The sequence below is a fragment of the Hippocampus guttulatus genome, chromosome 8, assembly GCF_054856545.1.
Source record: "Hippocampus guttulatus isolate MCC_2025c chromosome 8, RoL_Hgut_1.0, whole genome shotgun sequence".
Lineage (NCBI taxonomy): Eukaryota > Metazoa > Chordata > Actinopteri > Syngnathiformes > Syngnathidae > Hippocampus > Hippocampus guttulatus.
This window is the reverse complement of record NC_141268.1, coordinates 12,108,898-12,128,618: the sequence shown is the minus strand read 5'-3', so window position 1 is coordinate 12,128,618 and position 19,721 is coordinate 12,108,898. Positions and strand designations below refer to the sequence as shown.

Sequence of the window (19,721 nt, the reverse complement as noted above, 5' to 3'; positions counted from 1 at the left end):
ATTGAGCACTCTAAATCATAGGTGTCAAATTCAAGGCCCCTGGGCCCACCATCTTATTTTCTGTGGTCCGCAAAATCAAATCAAACATGTCAACTTCCATGACGCTTGCGAAAAAAATCTACCAAAATTTCAAATGTTCATTTGTAATAAATAGCAGACATATTGTGAGCATTTTCTTCTTACCAAAACCCTCATTCATGTGACTTAAACAATATTTGAAGAGACCATTATTCTTGACATCTTTATATTGTTTCACAGTCATAACGGCACACCAAGGGAGATAACGTTCTACACTGTGGCCCACGACAAAAATGAGGTTGACAGCACTGCTCTAAATATTCCATAGTTGCGATTGTGAGGGTGAATGGCTGTTTGTGTTTTTAAGAAGGGAGACTTGGCAGGTGTGCTTCATTTACAGGCGGATCGCACTCCTCAGTAAGGTCTATTCAGGGAGGCTTGAGAGGAGGGTCTCGGCTAGCCTGGGAATGCTTGGAGATCCCCGTGGAAAAGTTGGATCAAATGGCTGGGTAGAGGGAAGTCGGGGCTTCCCTGTTAAAGCTGCTGCCTCCGAGCCCCAACTCTAAATAAGATATAAGTGTGCACACCAGCTTATAACTGGGTGATGTGGTCATTTATAGAATGAAGTAATCTGATTCTAACTCCTATTAAATGAGAGATGGTTCACACCTGCCTCCATTTCAAGTCTCCACTGTACTTTTGTCATTGAAATATCCTTGCCGATGCTTGGCCAAACCTTAAAGACAGACACAATTTCCGTGTATGCGGATGCTCATTTATTCTTTCTGAAGTGCAAAAAATAAAAAATAAAACAAAAATGCAAATAAAAAATATAGATAGAACACTCACATGAATGGTACCTTACATCATTTCTGCCTGTATTTCTTTTGCCGTAATGCCAGGTTCAAACATGAAACACAAGTGGGATGTTTACATGTAAACATTGCGAAGGAAAAAACCCGTAGCTTCCTTTAGAAACCAATTGGCAGAGTGCTTCTTTTGGAACATTAGTTTTTATTCATTTTTCGCCTATTGTTCACACTTTTTGTGTTGTTGTTTGAATGGGATGTAAAAAAAAGGACATCAAACCAAAGTCAGAATGATCTTTTACAATAGAAAATGACTTCATGCTCACATTCACTGTACAAAATGATGACGGCCATAGGAATATATTGAGAAATGAATGAATATTACCACTCACACAGCGATACGCAACATACTTAAGACAGTCAAGGTTTTTAATTATCAACATACCAATGTTTATAAAACATCCGACGGTCATTGTCTGGTACTTTTCCAGACATTTAGTCAAAAGTGCATCATAGTCTCCTATGAACATTCACACGATAAAAAAAAAAAAGAGATCCATAAAGGTGCACTTGATCCATGAAAATTACATTGAAAAATTCCATTTTGATTTGATCTTATTATCAGAAATGGCTTCGTTACTGTCCTTTATCTATCGGTACTTAACATTTGTCCTGTTTATGTCTTGAAAAGACCAGACTTAATTTTGCCTTTCTTTGTTTACGTCAAAAGATGATGCAATCAGTCAGCGGTGACTACAAATCTGCCCATATTGATAAGGTTATGAGAGACAACAACCATTCCATGATGCTGCAAGTCTCACGTTATAAGACGTGCTCAAGAAACCTAAGCTGAGGGCACGGGACCACTGCTTAAAATTGAGCAGGAAGAAAAGAAACGAGGCCATCATTTAAGTGTGCACGTATGCGCTCATCTTTGTCACCAATGAGCATGTTTAGGAATTCCACCTTTCTGGACACTCGGGATGTTCTGATACATTTGCCAAGAAATGCAAGTTTAAGTTCAGTCAGTGTTCACTTTTTCAAGCTGCCACCAGTTTCATATGTAGTCGTTGCTTCAAAGTCATATTAAGATCTCTTTATCAGTCCCGAAGGTGCAACGTCATTCATCAGATGAAACTGGTTCACGTGCAACAGCAATTGTATGCATTCAATGGAGAACATTAATACCATGCTTGGATGAATATATACATGATATGAATCATACCCTGGCTAGATTAGTGAATTTTCAAAGTAAGAAGCATTTACTGAGGTGAATTAAAGGAATACACTTGTGTACTTTAGGGACCTTAAACGGAGTTAGAACCAGCGGAGCCAGTGCAAAATTCAAACCTATGTAGCATATACATCCCTCGGTCAATTTGGATAGGGAATATTTATTTTTATTAAACATTGATATATATATATATATACTGTAGGTAGATAGATATTTTTTTGAATGAAAGAACTCCTAGCATACTTTTCAAGTATTTTTTCAGTAGTTTGCATAAAGTTTATATATATATATATATATATATATATATATATATATATATATATATATATATATATATATATATTGTTAACATTACCAATAATGCGTTACGAATAATTATTTTATCTATGTTTTGTCATTTTTCCCCTCAAGTAATCTGGTGAATTAATTAAATTGTTCACTGTGGTGACTGACAAGGCATGTGCCTCTCTCTCCAATAAGAGGTGATTCGATACATATCTCGATATATGGTGTAAGATACGACTCGAGGATGATCGATTTCAATATAGAACAATTCGATTTGGTTCGATTCGATGCACTGGCTTTTTTTTAAACTTAAAAAACGATTTCCGATTCAAACTGTTTTTTGTTACACCGCTAGTCGTGACCAAATAGGTTAGTTGAAAATTCAGATGAGAGGTTACTCTATTTCGTTTGGGCTTTCATTTGTGCTTACTTCCCGTTAGTGTTACCTGATTTAGGAACAAGACGATGCATAATTTAATATTTTAGACAAAACAAATAACTTATCAATTTTCCTCAAGGAATTTTGCAGAGAAGAACACTATTAACTGTTTAATTTGAAACTGTCTTTGCACACGCAGCATACAGATGTTATCCCAAGCACAAAATGCATTTTAGATTCAAGTCCCAGTCCAAAACAGCCAATGTTGACATGGTCCATCAGACCCTGGAAATCCATGTTTGAAGATGTGAACATACACCGATGAGGCACATCCCATCCCATCTTCAGAGCCATACAAGATGGCGGTAACTCATGTTTGAATTTGAAAAACAGGCCAAGATGAGCTGTCCTGAAGCCACTCACAGGTGTGTCCTAGAAGTTATGCTCTCCCATGAAAGAGAAATGTGTACTCTGCTTTGGAATGGGCATATTGGAGTTGGTGGCATGGAGGCGTGCCCCTTCTCTTGCAGACATCACTGGCATGACAGGCGGTCCTGACTCCGTCGCCGTTCAATGCCCAGTTCATTGTTCTTGCTGCTCCTCACGCTTCCTCTTTGTCCTCCCATTCTGTTTCGATCAAATCAGACAACACACCGATTGGTTATTTCACCCAAAGATGTTCATGGAAAGTAAACTTTTCCTGAGTGTTCCTCTATTTATGCCATGAAAAACACGTGTGCAGGCTAAGATCAATAACGAAACATTTCAAAAGGGTCATATTATCAAAAATGTACTTTTGGATTGCTGGTTTTCAAAATATTTGAGTCTTTGGAGTGCCTGTCCATCAAGTGTGAAATGTAAATCTCACGTTGCCTCCTGAAAAAAAAAATGTCCTCATTTTCAAACATGAACACCAGAGGGCAGTATAATCATGAAGAGAACAACCGCCAACATGGCCAAAGGAGACTCCAATTTTGTGGTTTGCTGACATTGCTGCCCTAATTGCTTTTATACTAACGACGGAGTCAATCAAATTTGAGCATAATCATCTTCACAAAGGCAGAATGTTTTTTTTATACACCTCTTGTATTGGATCTCATTAGACTGTGCAAATGTGCCTCGTGTGGGTGTGAAAATAATATTTTTTCCTCCTTCTGTACTGACAAAAGAATACATAGACACAGACCTTGGTGTCACATTCTGCAAATTTCTGGAACATTTTGGCGTAAGTCTTCTTGTCCAACTCGTGATATTCCTTCATCTTGCTTTGGCAAGTAGAAATCTGACGGTGAGCAGCTCGATTAGCAGGATTGACTTGCAGCACAAGTTGATAATCCGCCATGGCCAGGCTGAACTCGTTTCGGTGGAGACGGGCCTCGCCACGGCGATACAAGGCTTTCTCGTTGCTCGCGTCCAGTTCGATCACCTTGGATGCAACGACAAAAACAACGCACGGGGTAACTACGAATGTATACTCGCATATGAAATGCGACCATCGATTCAAATGCTGAACGCAGAACACCTTGTTGCAGTTCTCCACTACCAGAGAGAAATCTTGAATGCGCAGGAAACACAGCGCTAAATTGAGGTGGGATGACAAAAGAAAGTCATTAATCCTCTTCTGCTGCTCCAGGGCTTGACCAAACTCCATCTCGAGCCAGGAAACAATGCGCTGGTACTGGATGACAGCATGGTAGTAGTGTCCTGCCTAAATGACAAAACGATATTTTTGAGTCGATGACAAAAACAGACAATATTCTATCTTCATTAGAATAGAAAAGTGAGGCTGTTCTACCTTATAATACTGATTTCCTTTATGCTTGATTTCTGAGGCTAATTTCAGCTTTTCATGCAAATCCATTTCCCAGGGTTCTTTCGCCTTGATGGAGCAAACAGACGCAGACATTTTCAGTCGTCATAAAATTGCCTTTAAGTAAACGATAATACTACCTCCATACCATATTTTGGTGGTAAAAGATGTTTTGGCTCATGCTTACCCTTTTAAAATCTTTGAGCGTAACCTCATATACAACGTCTTTGTCCGGCCCAATTTCAAATTCTGGTTTTCCTTTGCGTCCAAAGCCATACCTGCAACAGAGCGGGGAATATCTGGCTTTAAATGTGAAAGCGTCAAGATTATGATACTTCCTCATTCATTTTCCGATCCGCTTATCCTCACAAGGGTCGCTGGGGGGGTACTGGAGCATATCTTCGTGCAGTAGGCTGAACCAGTTGCCAGCCAATTGCAGGGCACACACAGACCACAACAACCATCCACGCTCACACTCACAGCTAAGGACAATTTAGAATGCTCATTCAGCCTGCCATGCATGTTTTTGGAATGTGGGAGGAAACCGGAGTACCCAGAGAAAACCCACACAGGCCCGAGGAGAACATGCAAACTCCACACAGAGAGGCCGGAGCTGGAATTGAACCCGGTACCTCTGAACTGTGAGGTCGACACACTAACCACTGGATCACCGGGCCGCCACTATACTTCCTTCATTGCAAAATGTCAAATTGGGGAGCAACATGCTTCCAAATTCTGCAGGTTGCAAAATTTGCTTCTCAAATGAAACCATTGATTTTTAGCAAAAGTGCTTCACAAAAAATTTCTCTCTCTGTCTCTCTCTCTCGCTCTCTCATAATTTTCACTTGTAACATTTGTCCCCTGATAAATGTTATGAATATTATTCTTGATAAGATCGGCAGGGGGGGGGGGTTGTTTTGTTTTTGAATGTGTTTATATTATTTTGAAGTGTGTTTAAAGACCTTTAAAAAAAACTAATGCTATAAAAACATGCCTAGGAAATGTTCAGAAAAAAGGTTATCAATATCACTGATTTCACTTAATGCAGCGGTGGTCTTGAACGTAACCCTTGCAACGGAGGGCGTTTATTGTACAGTACATTGTTTTATCTATATATGAATAATGATATAAACAGGAAGAATAACTTACTTTGATGATAAGTAGAGTATGCAACATTCTCCTTTCTGCATCTTATCAATGGCACGGTCCACGCCCAGAGGAACACCTTTATCCTCTGACTCACTGACAACAAAGCTGACGTCCCTGATGTCAAACAGTCGACTGTCACAGCTTCCCTCCAGATGCACTTGAGGGGTGACACAACACAGATTCCAATGTAGTGTTTTGTAATATAATCCAAATTATAAAGGGCGCAAAATATATTATCCGTGCAGGGGATTACCATCTACGACTGAGCCATAATTGGGATTCAAGTAGCCATCCCCTTTGACCTTTATTCTTCGTATGATGCCACCATCATCTGTAAGCTTCTCTCCTAATTCGAACTTGAGCAATTCTATCTGTTTGAATAAACACACATAAACATTCTTCAGTTTTTAGTTTTTGTTTGAAACAAATGCTGGTGTGAGAGATGCAATTTGAGAAAGAAATAAAAACGCAGCAGTGCGCAAGGGAAGGTTTAGTGTGGGAGGTGAAAATACATAACAAAAAACATGTAGGAGTTGCCACCAATGAACATTTGGTGATAGGTCGACTATTTTTCAGAAAATGGTCAGACAGTATTTATTGTTTTTATTTTTCCTCCGAATGTAATCAAAGGGGGAGTTTGCAGTTAAAAAAAATACTTTTTTTTTTCATTTGTCATTTTTAGAACTGTCAGTATAATCTGTCGCACACAAGACAATAAATAGATGAGTGAACTCATCTGTGAAAAAAATTAAACACTGTCTAACCCATCTTGTACCTCTAATTTCATTCTTCAGAAAACGACAGACCTGGAGAAAAACATTCTGTCAACAAAAACAACAGAATGCATGTCTGACCAAGTGTCAGTCATTGGCCATCTAAAGATATGACTACAAACGGAGTTCCATAGTTTAATAAATCCCACACTGATGGCACGGCACTCTTAAGTCTTTTTTTTCCCATCCAAAAATGCTTTGCGCTGGTTAGTGGGGACTTGGCTGAAAAAAGGGGTCAATCGATGAAAAAAGATTGAGAAGCCCTGAACTAGCAAACAGAAACAGCAAAGGGACCTCCTAGGATTCAGAAGCAAGGTGGAATTAGAACAATTTCTGTACTAAATTTATCACCTCTTCTTGAGTTTTTATTCAATATACAGTATATCCCAAAAAATAAAATAAACCAACACCATTCAGGATCATAACTACTCCATGACAAACAAGTCAATGTTGCAGCTGTGGCTAACGTCGGCTTGCTCAGTGCTAATGCTAGCTTTACATTGCTGGTGCAGCTCCGTATTTTGTTGAAGATGAAAATATCTTGTAATGATTGCACATAATTATGAATTGTCATGCTTGAAAGTCATGCCCGTTAGTGGTGGCTGTGACTTTGGCCAGAAATTTGGGGGAAAATGAACGAAGTGAGGCTATACTCAAATCTTGCCTGCAGCTTTGACACTCAAATTCTACGTTCGCAGGGTCAAAGCTACAGAGTTGAGTCAATAATTTGAACTGGTAATTGGAATTTAAAAATGAAATTTGTGAAAGTGAACACAACCGTGGCAAAATAGCAGGATGTTCTAATAAATGAAAATCAAACCCAAATCATGGTACAGGTAAATCATTTCTAAATTAAAAATACTTATCATAAAAACAAAAAAAATTTTTTAGAATTACATGTTGTTAAATGTGCTCACGTAATAATAATATTAATAATAATAATAAAATCCATCCATTAACCGAGCCACTCATATTTTTAAACAAGATCTTTCAAGGAACTCCAGGAAGCTTTTGAATGAAGGACTTAATACGATCTGAGGACTCTTCCTTACTAAAGTGTGACAAACATGTCCGACTGTGAATTCTAATTGAGTTCAAAGAGGATTCATGTCCAGACTGTGGCTGGAACATTCTCAAAAACGAATCTACTTGTGATGCAGCGCATTCATTTGTTGACTGTTTATTTTATTTTCAGCAATGGAGGACTATGGCTGCTCTGTCCAGAGACGGTCGCTCAGTGGAATGCATGTGCTATTCAAGGCCCAAATGTCAATGGCGACATTCCGTACCTACCTCAAAAAGCACTGACGAGTTGGGAGGAATTTTGTCTGGATTTCCAGCGGAGCCATAAGCGTACTCCGGCTTACACAGCAAAGTGCACACCTCTCCTCTTTGCATCGATAACACGCCGATATCCCATGCTTTGAGGACTTGTCCTGTTTTTATCCAAGAAAAATATGTTTCTAAGTTATCGGTTATACATGTTTTTACGTTTAAATAAGCTCTTAAAAAGTTGCAGTCACCACAGAGAAAACACCGAAAGGGAACACTCAAACAGCTGTTGGGTTTCTGCATAGTAAAAATACTTTTGTGATGAGTAAAGATGACTAAACCAATGGATTGAAGGGAAATACTATAACTAGCTGTAGAATGTAGCTTCATGATTAAGCAACAGTCAGAAGAAATGGCTCCCACAAACCTCATCCATGTTATGAGATCCATTCCCAACAGTCATATTAGCAGTAACACAGCAGACGGTTGTTAAAGAAATCCCCTAATGATTAAACGACATTTCAAACTATGGTGAAAAATAACAAGCAATCAATTGGAGGTGTGTTAAATATGGGATCGTCACTTTGGAATGTTCGCCATCCTTTTTGGAGGGTCTGTGTGAATGGAGGCCAACAATGCACTGTACGCAAATAACAGGATCTTTTGGGGGTTTTCTGTCGACAGAAAACTAGCCATGTTGTATTTTAGTGGAAAGATGTACACCACAGAGTCTCTGTGTGTGTGTGTGTGTGTGTGTGTGTGTGTGTGTGTGTGTGTGTGTGTGTGTGTGTGTGTGTGTGTGTGTGTGTACATAATATTGAAATGCCACATTTCTAGTCCTGACTGGTTCAATCAGATTACAAAATGACACAGAGAAATTCATTGCATCATACCCTCTTGAACTGAACCATATCGAATCAAATCATAATCCCACTCAATCGAACCGAATCGTTCCGTTTTTAAAATGAACCCTCCTTGAATCTTATCGCACGCCATGTATCGAGATACGTATCGAATCGTCTTTCATTGGAGGGATACACATCCTTTATGGAAGCTTTCAGACGTGAAATTGCATGTGAATGGCGGTATTCTTGCATAATAAATCATTATACCCATCCCTGGTGATCATGGCAACGACAGAGATGAGCCTAATTCAACGTTCTCCTCACAGCAAGAAAAATGTTGATCTTAAGTGTTCTATTTGCATGCCGTAGAGGAGAAATAAAGAAAGAGGCGTGAGTCACCTACCCTTGCCAACATTAAACGAAAAGGACTCCTTACGATCCCGGGTACAGTCAAACTTCTTCCCAGTGAGGAGACTTCCCGTGTAATGGATTGTCACTCTGTCCCCTATCATTGGGCGCTCTCCATCATGTCCATGACGCTTGAAAACCTTCAAGCAGCAAGATGATTAAAAAAAAAAAGGGAAAAAAAGTAATGTTTCCAAAGCCTCTGCCATGTGACAGAAAAGTGCCCGAAGTCAATCTCAGACTACAAAATATGACAACAGTACCTTGATTATTCCTTGGTCTTTTTTCGGCGTTACATCAATGCCCTTTGCAGCAAACACAGCAGCAGTCGAGGCCCCGTCCATAGAAAGATCCTGATCAGTTGTCATGTCTTCTTGTGGGCATTCCAGTGACGCTGGGTCATAATCCAGAAACAAATTTGGTGTTAAAAAATTTATCAAGCTGTGCTTTAATTATCTTTCATCCATGCTAATGCTAATGCCAATGCTAATCCAAATATGTACTTCTCTTTTGCATGGCGTAACTCACATCTATTCAAAGACACATGCAAAAGATGAGCGGCAGACATTTTATGATCTTACAACTTTGCCTGCATTTGGACTGTAGGTCTGAGAGGCTTTATCCAGTTTTGGGGGGTTTTCTATTAACATTATAGTGGTATTGTCAATAGAGCCACTGCTGCTGTCATTGTGTTTACTGAACACATGAAACAACCTGCATGATGACAAAAATAAATAACTGCTGCCTGTGACGTACCACAGGGTTTGCTTTTAGGTGCAATTTTATGTTTTTCATCTATGGCTTTTGGCCACATAATCATCATTAGAAGCCTAGCTGCTCTAGAAGAATGTCTTTCTGACAACAGCTGCTCAACTTCTCAAAGTATCAAGGCAATACCATCCATCCATTATCTGATCCACTTATCCTCACAATTATTATCATCATCATCGTCATCCTCATCATTATAATTATCATTATCCATCCATCCATTTTCTAATCCGCTTAGTCTCACAAGGGTCGCAGGTGTGCTGGAGCCTATCCCAGCCATCTTTGGGCAGTAGGCGGGGTACACCCTGAACTGGTTGCCAGCCAATCGCAGGGTACAAAAAAACGAAACAATCACACGCGCCCACAATCACACCTAAGGACCATGGATGTTTTTGGAATGAAAGAGGAAACCGGAGTACCCTGCGAAAACCCACGCAGGCACGGGGAGAACATGCAAACACACCGGAAGGCCGGAGCCAGAATCGAACCTTGCACCTCTGCATTGAGAGGCGGACTTGCGAACCAGTCGACAACCGTGCTGCTCAGACGACAGACACCATATCACCCCGATTTTAGCATCATTTTATTGGCTTCAAATCTGTTTTAGATTACATTTTAGATTTTACTTTTAAAGCACAGATGCCCATGGCTCCAAGTTATCGAACTGAGGTTTTAAACCCTGGCCTCAGATCTTGAGGGCCGTGTGTCAGTCGGCCCTTCTATTGTCATTCCAGAGTCGAGATGTAACACTAAAGCTGAGAGAGCATTTTCCATCAGAGACGCACAATATTGGTTGCGTCTTTTAAATCACTGAAACTGCACAAATAGGCTTTTTATGTGATGTCGTCTTCTTTTTTATTTATTATTTTATTGATTTTATCTTGTATTTTTCTATAGAGAGAGAGTGTGTGTGTGTGGGGGGGGGGGGGGTGCATATCAATAGTTTGTAGTAAGAAGCTTTTTTGGCTAATGTCAGCATTTTTTAAACTCAACTTTCAGATTGAAACCATTAGTACACAGTTGAAATCAAATGCTTATCTCTCTTGTATTTAAACCATGTTGATAGGCAATTTAGCATAAAGTCTCTGCTGCCAAAATTGCCATGAAAACAACCGGTCGTCTTTTGTGAAGTGAAATTTTTCAGAGTTCGTGGCAGTGTCAACACGTGAGTTTGTTTGCAATAATGCAAAAAATAAAAAATAAAAAAAAAACTGCCAGAAAAATATGTGGCGGCGCTGATAAAAAGCGTTGATAAGCACAATGGGATACATTTGTGATGCATCATGTCATTCGGAACTGAGACTATTTGGTTTTTTTTCAAGCAACGTTTGAATACTTCACAAACTTCTTTGTGTGAGTGTGTGTGTGTGCCCGCGCATATGTGTATTGGTTTAAGTGTAGAGTTTAAGGCTCACTGAAGGAGATAATCAGGAAAACAATGTTGCCATTTTTCTTCACGCACCAAAAAAAAACTTTGGTGGAGAAAAAGTGAAGGAATCGAAAGGCGAGGTACCATACAGTGAAATAAATCTTGGTCAAAAATGTGTGGGGGAAAAAATAAAATAAAAATAAATTAAAGCTGCAGAGAAAATGTCAAACTTCCCTCATGCATGAACTCTTGCAAGGCATGCATTTTTATTTTATTTTTATTTTCTCTTGGATATTTAGGCTAATTGGGACCTGATGAGTGTAAAAACAAAGAATTATCTTTTTACATGATGCAACGTCCTCGTAAGTGGACGCCAGGCCCTTGTAGTCCAAAATTGAACATTGTAGTCTTGAAAACCAAAAACATCATGTCCACACATGTGGACGCCAGGTCCCAGGAGGGACCCCACAAGTGCCTTCTGCTTTTTCTTTGCCTTTTTCGCTTTTATACCTGTGATGGCAGAGGGCAAGTGTGATACGATGAGGTCCATATAGAAAATTGGAACATTGCGATGCCAGTCCTGGCTGCTCAGTCCCACGTGTGCAGCGTGTGCAACACGGCGAAAGTCAAAGTCAGGAATACAAGATGAAGAACGGAATGTACACTGTGAGCATGCATGTTCCTGGCCCGGCGGATTTGTCATCAAACGAGGAAGCGTATATTTACATGTCATAAGCAATTAACTTTTTCCACTCTTTAGGAATGTTTAAAAAAAAAAAGATGACGTGAATTTGCCTGGTCAGCATGCCTTTCTCTCCCCAGTTCCTTCCACACAAGTAGTTTTGGGTTTATTTTATTTAGGTTAAGTTAGTTAAGATGGTGACAGAATTCAATTTCAGATTTCTTTCCGACTGGAAAAAGTTAGTGTTCATCCTTTTAAGGTCACACCAGCCTGGCTTTAGAAAGCAAGGGAACCAAATTGTTCTTTGCGCATTCAAGGGTGACAAGTCGATAAGTTCACAACTACTTAGTTAGTCAGGAGAGGCTGTAAGAACATTGTGTGCTTTGGTAAAATGAGCTCGACCGAGGGAAGGAACAAAATAGCCTCAAGAGGAAGCGAGATGGAGACGGCGTGTGCTCCTGTTTACTGGCAGCAGTTTTATGATGAGCAAAATGGTGATGACGTATTCAAACAACCTGAATTACTTTGTCAATTCGATTTCTGCCAATTTGGCCAATCTGGGCTGCTTTCTTCAAATGTCTCCACAGCGCGCCCTTTTTCTTAATCTTGTTCGGTTATTTTAAAACCCATCTCTTTTTGAGAGACATTTCAACAAAGACAAAATTGATCTGTCAACCAACGGAGCTTTAGATTATGGCAGCGTCTTGTCTGTGGTTTGTTTGAGAAAATTCCAAAGCCTTATACATGCATACAGCGCATTATTTCTGTTTGTACATTGAGTGAAAAACAATTCTTATCTTTAAATTTGAGGTGAGCCCCCCCCACCTGAAATAAATCCAAGTCAACGCAGTGTCCTCAAATGATTATGTACGCGTACATGTGTATGTGTCGTGTGTGTGTGTGTGTGTGTGTGTGTGTGTGTGTGTGTGTGTGTGTGTGTGTGTGTGTGTGTCCGAACACCATGTTCCTTCTATTCACATTTCCCCACCGGTGTAGCCTGATGGTGTTCTGCAATCTCAGACCCCTCCGCTTATGAAACCTGTTTCATTTGAGTCACCTTCCATGGCATTTCATCTCATTCAATGTATTGATCACATTGGAATGAAACCTCATGACAACAGCTACAAAGAAGTTTCTTTCCATGTATCAAATCCGCAGTGAAAACAACCAATTACATTAAAGCATGTGAGGACTACACCTAAACTCAGAAACCCTTTGCAGGAATGCGAGGACATCTAACTGACTCAAATGTAGAATTCCGGGAGAAATGAATCAATTGGCGTGCCTTTTTTTGTTGATGATGAAATATTACGATTATCATAAGAGTGATCATCTTAAAACTTGGTGCAAAGCTTAAAGCATTACGCCCATAGGTGACGCTCCAGGGTTTTTCTTTTACCATTCTTGGCATTTAAAAAAAAGTAATTAAAACATGTGAAAATTTACCATACATTCAAACATGAATGATGCATTTAGAGGATTCTTATGTAATAACAGAAACATGGAAAACTACATTTTAAACATGAAGGATTCATTTTCATCAAGATATACAGTACATGAATTGTATGTAAGAGAAGTCACCGTGTTCTTCCTCCTCTTGTTTTTTTATGTATTTCTTTAAAGTACATTAGGAAGGTTTTGATAATTGCACAAAATGAGTCAGACCCCCCCCCCCCCCCCGCAACATTCATGTGAAATCACATCATCAATATAAATTAATTTTTCGGATCTTCGGACTTAACATTTGATGGGCTGGTTCATAATACGGTTAAAAAATAATGAAAAATAAAGAGTCATTTAATCCCCCCCCTCCTTTTTCCACAGCACAGTGGGCTACACCTGCAACCTCAAATGCCCCCAATACATGTTAATCCTCAACACATCGCCGACTAATTCTACAGGATGCATTAAAAAATGATCTCAATCACTCAATGAGCAGAGAGCTGCCGAATCACATAAGAAACACTCCAATTAAGTCACAGAGGAGCAAAATAAATAATAAGACTCACATTTTCTTGTGCCTCTTGTTTAAAAATAAATATCCAACATGGGAAAGTGAACTAAAGAACGCCGGTTCCTGCTAGATGATTAGGTACGGCGTACGTCACGTCCTGGGTACGAGATGTTCCGACGCGCAACACCGGATTGGCGACCTGTGTTCGGTTTGCACACCACAAACGTAGCGGCCACATGGAGTGCACACGTCAAAATGAGCCGGGGGATGTACAGAGGTGGAAAATACGCAAGGGTAGGGGCGGGCGGCGTGTGGTGGGCGGGGCGGGGGGGGGGTGTCGAGCAGAGTGAGAGAGTGGAGCGGCGTGAAGGCGTTCGGTATAAAAATTAAGGGCAGGTCTTGGAAAGGAGCCACAAAGTAATACAATGTTCCTTACTGTGGCTGCACCGCCTCCGCTGCTGCTGATGAGAACACTGTGTTCCAAATAGACACACTGACCTGTAACCCGTTCTGTGCGGAACTTGGTCTGCCGGGAACAGGCTGTTCCGGAACAAGCTGTCCTCCTCCCACTCAAGGTCAGCTGACAGCTCCGATCGTCAACAACGCGCAAGCGCAACCGAGACGACTGACACCAGAGCGGCAAGCGAAGCTTTCGGCAGCCAGAGTAGGAGAGCCCGGGGGGTGGATTGATGCTATTCCACGACGCGCTGTTCGTTTAAGCGCTGCTAACCAGCGTTTGAAAATAATTGTAAATAAGTTTTAGTTTTCGGATTTCCACGGAATATTATATTTGAAAAAATAATAATAATCACATCTACATGAATGAATAAAAAAAGCAAAGTAACACAGGTATGACATTTTTACTAATTTTTTTAATTGGTTTTGCAAGGGAACCTTTAGTGCTATTTTTTCCCCCTGCCGATTCCAAAACTGCCCTTGTTTTTTCAATAGCAAGGCCCTAGGGGGCTACATCTGAAAACAGTGGCGTCACACTCATTTTTTGTCACTGGCTGCATCACAGTTATGGATTAAACTGAAATGTATAATCACCATTTTACATATTGCCTTCATCATTGCACCTGCACTTCATTGAGACTATATTCTCTAGCAACAATTGAGTTTCAAAAAATAGAAAATAGTAACAACCCTATATATGTGTGTGTGTGTGTATATATATATATATATATATATATATACATATACATACACACACACACACACACGACAATATGGTTACATTTCTGTTAACATTTAATAAACAGAAGAAATCTATTTGGCAAAAAATATGAAGAAGACATGAATGACTTTCGTGGACCACCAGAAATACAGAACAATACAATACATCGTTATTTTCATAGCACTCTCACAACAGCTGCAGCTGTAACAAAGCGCTTTACAAAACAGTTCACATAAAACAACAAAATACAGTAATATAACAAAACACGTAACAACAGACAGTGAAATCTGCCTCTTGGGGCCATAATTTTGACACATGCAATAAAACAAACATCATACTGTACTAAACCAGCTCTTTTTTGCTTTAGGCCAACTCAATGCTCTGATGTAATAATACTTACAAGCGTAATTCATCCTGTGACCATGGTAGGAACTCAATTTACTTGTACAGTAATTCCCCAATGTGCGCACGCACGCACACAAACACACACACACACACACACTGTCGCATTTGCATGTTGATGTGTCCCATTAAAGGCAGTGGCTTAGTTAAGGACACAAGAAGCTCTGACTCTTGTTCCATTAGTTCTGTGTTAACATCTATTCCATGCTCCTTGCGAATGTTTTCATTTTGTATTCATGAGTTTGACCGTCTCTCCTATGTTAGGGGTTAGGGGTTCCTGGGGTAAAAAAAAAAAGTTTCAGAACTCCTGTTCTAGCCTATTCAGGACTTTTGCGAACGGATATTCAAAAGTTGCTCTCTCTTTTATGAATGAATCTTTAAAAAAACTTTAATTATCATAATGTAAGATATAACTCTTCCATGAAAGGGCAAGACTAAAGCCTACATTCCACACTGCATGACAAGTCAGCACATGAGCAAATTTTACCATAATGAAATTTAACACCAAATTACCAAGTACTGTAGCCATAGAACAGAAGAAAAATTCCCCAACTAGAAAAAGTCCACCAAAGACCAAGACTCACGATGGGGTGGCCATCTGCAAAGACCACAGACTTAATGCTGCCTTTCAGACTACTGGCAAATAAGAGTTTCACTCCATGACTAATGACCGTCATTAACAAGAATATTTTTTGTTTGTGAGGAAACCATTTGGCTTTGAATCCCCCCGCCACCCCCAAATAAAAACATTCAGGCCTGTTCTAAAAGTAGCTCACTCGCGATGGGACAGTGTGATTTCCTAGAAACGTTGTACAAGTGATAATTTGGAAATGTAAACACGTGCTGAGATTTACTGAGATAAAGTTAAGCGTTACATATTGATACATATTTTTCCTATGTTGTATAATAATAATTGTTGATAATCAGTGAGAGAAATCATGATCAACCCTGATCAGTGCCTTCATGTAAATGAAAAATAGGGCCTAACCGATTAATCAGCTAATTTAATCGACTCATGTTAGCTTTTAAAATCCTCTAAAGTCAGCTACTGACACATGAAGTCAATACAAATTTTTAAAAAAGCAAGTAAAAACTCTGCTATCTGTATTTTAAAATGTTGCGACAAAAAACCCTTTCATAATAATACTCATTCACATGAACCTGCAAAAAGGACTGGAAACAGTGAATCTAATCAAACTAAATGTTGTCATGCGTGTATCACTTTCACACCAACTGCTTGTCCTTTTGTGTACATTTCAACGTTTGAATGGAATTTGACTTCATCAAGTAATGTGTCATAAAGTTGCATAATAAGCGTAACTGCAACATCTTGTCCAGCCTTTTGTTTTTGGTAGTGACTACTCATGCATGCCTCGCACAAGTTGTCAGTCTTAACAAGGAAATATTAAAGGAGTAGATAATTTTTTTTTTTAAAACAACTTGGGTTAATGAATATCTTTTGGTTGGAAATGACAGGAAATGACAAAGGGCTGTAAGACATTGTGTTTGGAGCCGATGTGTTCACTACTTTTGTTCTCTACAAAATAAAATTAAAAAATAAAAGCGATGCCAAAATAAATGATCTCCTAAAAATGTATATCTAATGTAAACATGTTGATCACAATATGTGTTGTTAGACTTCACTAGGATCTAAATTATCTTAAAATAATGATTCCACAAAATGTTAAATTTCCTCAAATTTGTCAAAACAAGGGGATAAGTGTCAGTATTTTGAAAGCGATGAGAATGGCAAACTATTTTTTTTATTAACGTCTCAAACAAAACTCTTTCTTGTGGCATTGCATTCACGTCAGTTTGCAGCCACAAAAGTGATTTGTGCAAACTTGTCCAGTGAGTCATTTTTTGGTGTTTTTTCCAAGTGAAGGGAATTTCCTTCCAATTAATGATTTGTCAAATACAAGACAGTCTTACGGGATACAGTTAAAAAAAAAAAGATGTTTCTGAAAACCTGAACTGATGTTAGTGTACTTTTGATTTGGTCATGTGTTGTACTTTATGGTGTTATCTGCACAGTCAAAGATTCTTCTGAAAAGAATAGACAGTGCTCTTATCAAAGAAACACAAGTAACCGAATGAAGAAGATATAATGCATCACAAATCATTAAGGAAACCCCTTGGGACCATTGGTTTGTCAAAAAATTTTCGACAGTACCCTATGAAATAGCAGTGCAATTTAGTTTGTATTTATTGTTTTAGCAATAAAAATATCTAAACTGCTGTTATAAGCAAGACAACAAGTCGTATTAATATATTAAACCTTTACAATTATCTGACGCATCGGTTACTTTTTTTACCTTGTCCTTGAATTGTTGTTGTTGGGTTTTTTTTAATGATTGCATTGTTTTGTAATTCAAAAAAAAAAAAGACAGCATCTTATTTCCACGACTTTGCCAAAAACATTGCCTCGTTGTTCGCAAGTTATCTTTAATTTGGTTGGATTTAAGGTTTTCTGAGTGTACTGTAACACATCTCCCACCCATCATGGTATGAACATCGAGAACGCTGTCAAGCCGCGTTGTTGGCACCTAGCCAGACACCAATGGAAAGGAACACGGTGATCTTGGTTATAACAAAGATGACATAACATGACTGAATTTGATTCTGCAAGTCCACCGGGAGGTTGTCACCCCAGATGAGTAATGCAGTGAGGCGCCAGGAGGAAAGACAGTCTCTCACCTACTAGTGGAACATTTTATTCAAAAGAGCAAAGATAATACACCACGAAAACAGTTGTCATCAAAGAAGACAAACAGCCGTTCGTCGTGCGATGCCTCCCACCAATTGATAAGAACACCTGTTGATAAGAAAGCTTTAGATGTTCTCGTAATCACCGGGTTGTTTTTCACAGAGGCTGATGTGCAGATTGTGGCGGCATGTTCTACGGCTCGCTATGCTTATGTGGAAGTCATGATGACCTCATCTGACCTGACGTGAAATGAAATGCTCGAATAAATGTTTATACTGACGCACTGTGTGAGACCACACTGCTTGTTCCATCAACAACATCCTGGATTTTGTTATGGCCAAACCCGTCGACAGAAACACTCAAACAATCTGGGTTTTTCTTCTTCCCCTTGTCAAATATGTATTTCAATATATTAATGAATGTCAGCGAAATAGCTCAGAAAAGAACAATCATGATGGTGCAATCATTTCAAAACGACAATTTGTGATTTGTGTTACTGATGGGTGCATGATGTCTTTAAATCTTTTATGTATTTAATCTTGTGTCTTGTGGTTATGGGTCTGTTTTACTCGACAAAACGTGTTGTTTTTTTTTAAAAATCCATCCACATAAAATAAATAAACCTGCTTTGCTGTCTCTTATCCACACTATTTTATCCTTTTATGACAGCGAGTCTTAGTACGTGTTATCTCTTTAGGCCATATAAGTGCCCCCACACCGCACTGAAAAAAAAATTGGACAGGCAGTTGCGGGAATCCGTCTGTCTTGTGTCTCGGTGTAACCAGAAGCACGCGGGTGAGTTCATTCGGGGATACAACCTGCACAGTCATCAGGAAGTGAAACAGAACAGAATGTCACTGTACAAATTGTACCGAAAAACACTACCCTGAGTGGATGCATGAAAAAAAAGACAACTCATTCACAACAGAGCACAACTGGGCACTTTGCAGAATAAACAAACAGTGCTCAACATTTTATTCAGTGAAGAAAAGACACAAGGAGCTGGGGATCAAGTTAGAAAAGTGTGTACCATCCTACGAGAACTGACACATGAATTAGCTGAGTGGCATAATGCTCTTTGTGTTGTAGCCATCCGTGTTACGTACATGGCATAATCTCCTGTGTGCTTCTCTTGATCCCTGAAGTTTTACTCTGTAAATGAGTAGAAGCAGGAAAACTCTATTTAAAAAAAAAAACTTAGATGAATTTGTTGCCTGCTGACTGCACAATGGTTGAATTCCGTAAAGCTCAAGGTTTCACTTTGATGCATGGCGACATGACATCAAAGAAGCATCCTTATTTTTAAAATCATTGTGAAGACACTGTTGCTTTGTTTTTGTAGACACACAAGTATAGTGAGCAAAATATGAATTTGTTGGGTTGATTTCATTTTAGATGTGAGCGCTGCATGCAGTCAACTCACCTCACAACAAGCAGCGTTTTACTAGATAGTACTGTACTGTCATTTAGTCCATTTCGCTTCATGCGAACAGTTGAAATTCACTGCCATGACACAATAAACATGAAACAAAAATAAATACAGTATATTGTATTTAAACCAACCAGCTAGCTTTACTTTAGAAAAATCCATTTAGCTTCATGCTAATCAAAGAGTTGAAGTTCAACAAGTTCGGTTGCAACAAACACAAAAGAACTTCACCAGCCAGATAGCCTTCCTTTCGA

The 19,721-nt window shown here is 39.2% G+C and overlaps 1 protein-coding gene across 1 annotated transcript; it reads right to left on the bottom strand.

Moving 5' to 3' along the window:
* Positions 1-771: 771 nt before the first annotated feature.
* Positions 772-14,021, bottom strand: fkbp5 (FKBP prolyl isomerase 5). Its single transcript, XM_086116757.1, is given in 12 exon segments — positions 772-3,328; positions 3,330-3,352; positions 3,912-4,151; positions 4,248-4,433; positions 4,521-4,604; positions 4,723-4,813; positions 5,685-5,841; positions 5,938-6,055; positions 7,751-7,893; positions 8,978-9,122; positions 9,243-9,373; positions 13,808-14,021. Coding segments are annotated over 11 exon segments (1,362 nt in total). The 5' UTR covers positions 9,348-9,373; positions 13,808-14,021; the 3' UTR covers positions 772-3,258.
* Positions 14,022-19,721: the final 5,700 nt, after the last annotated feature.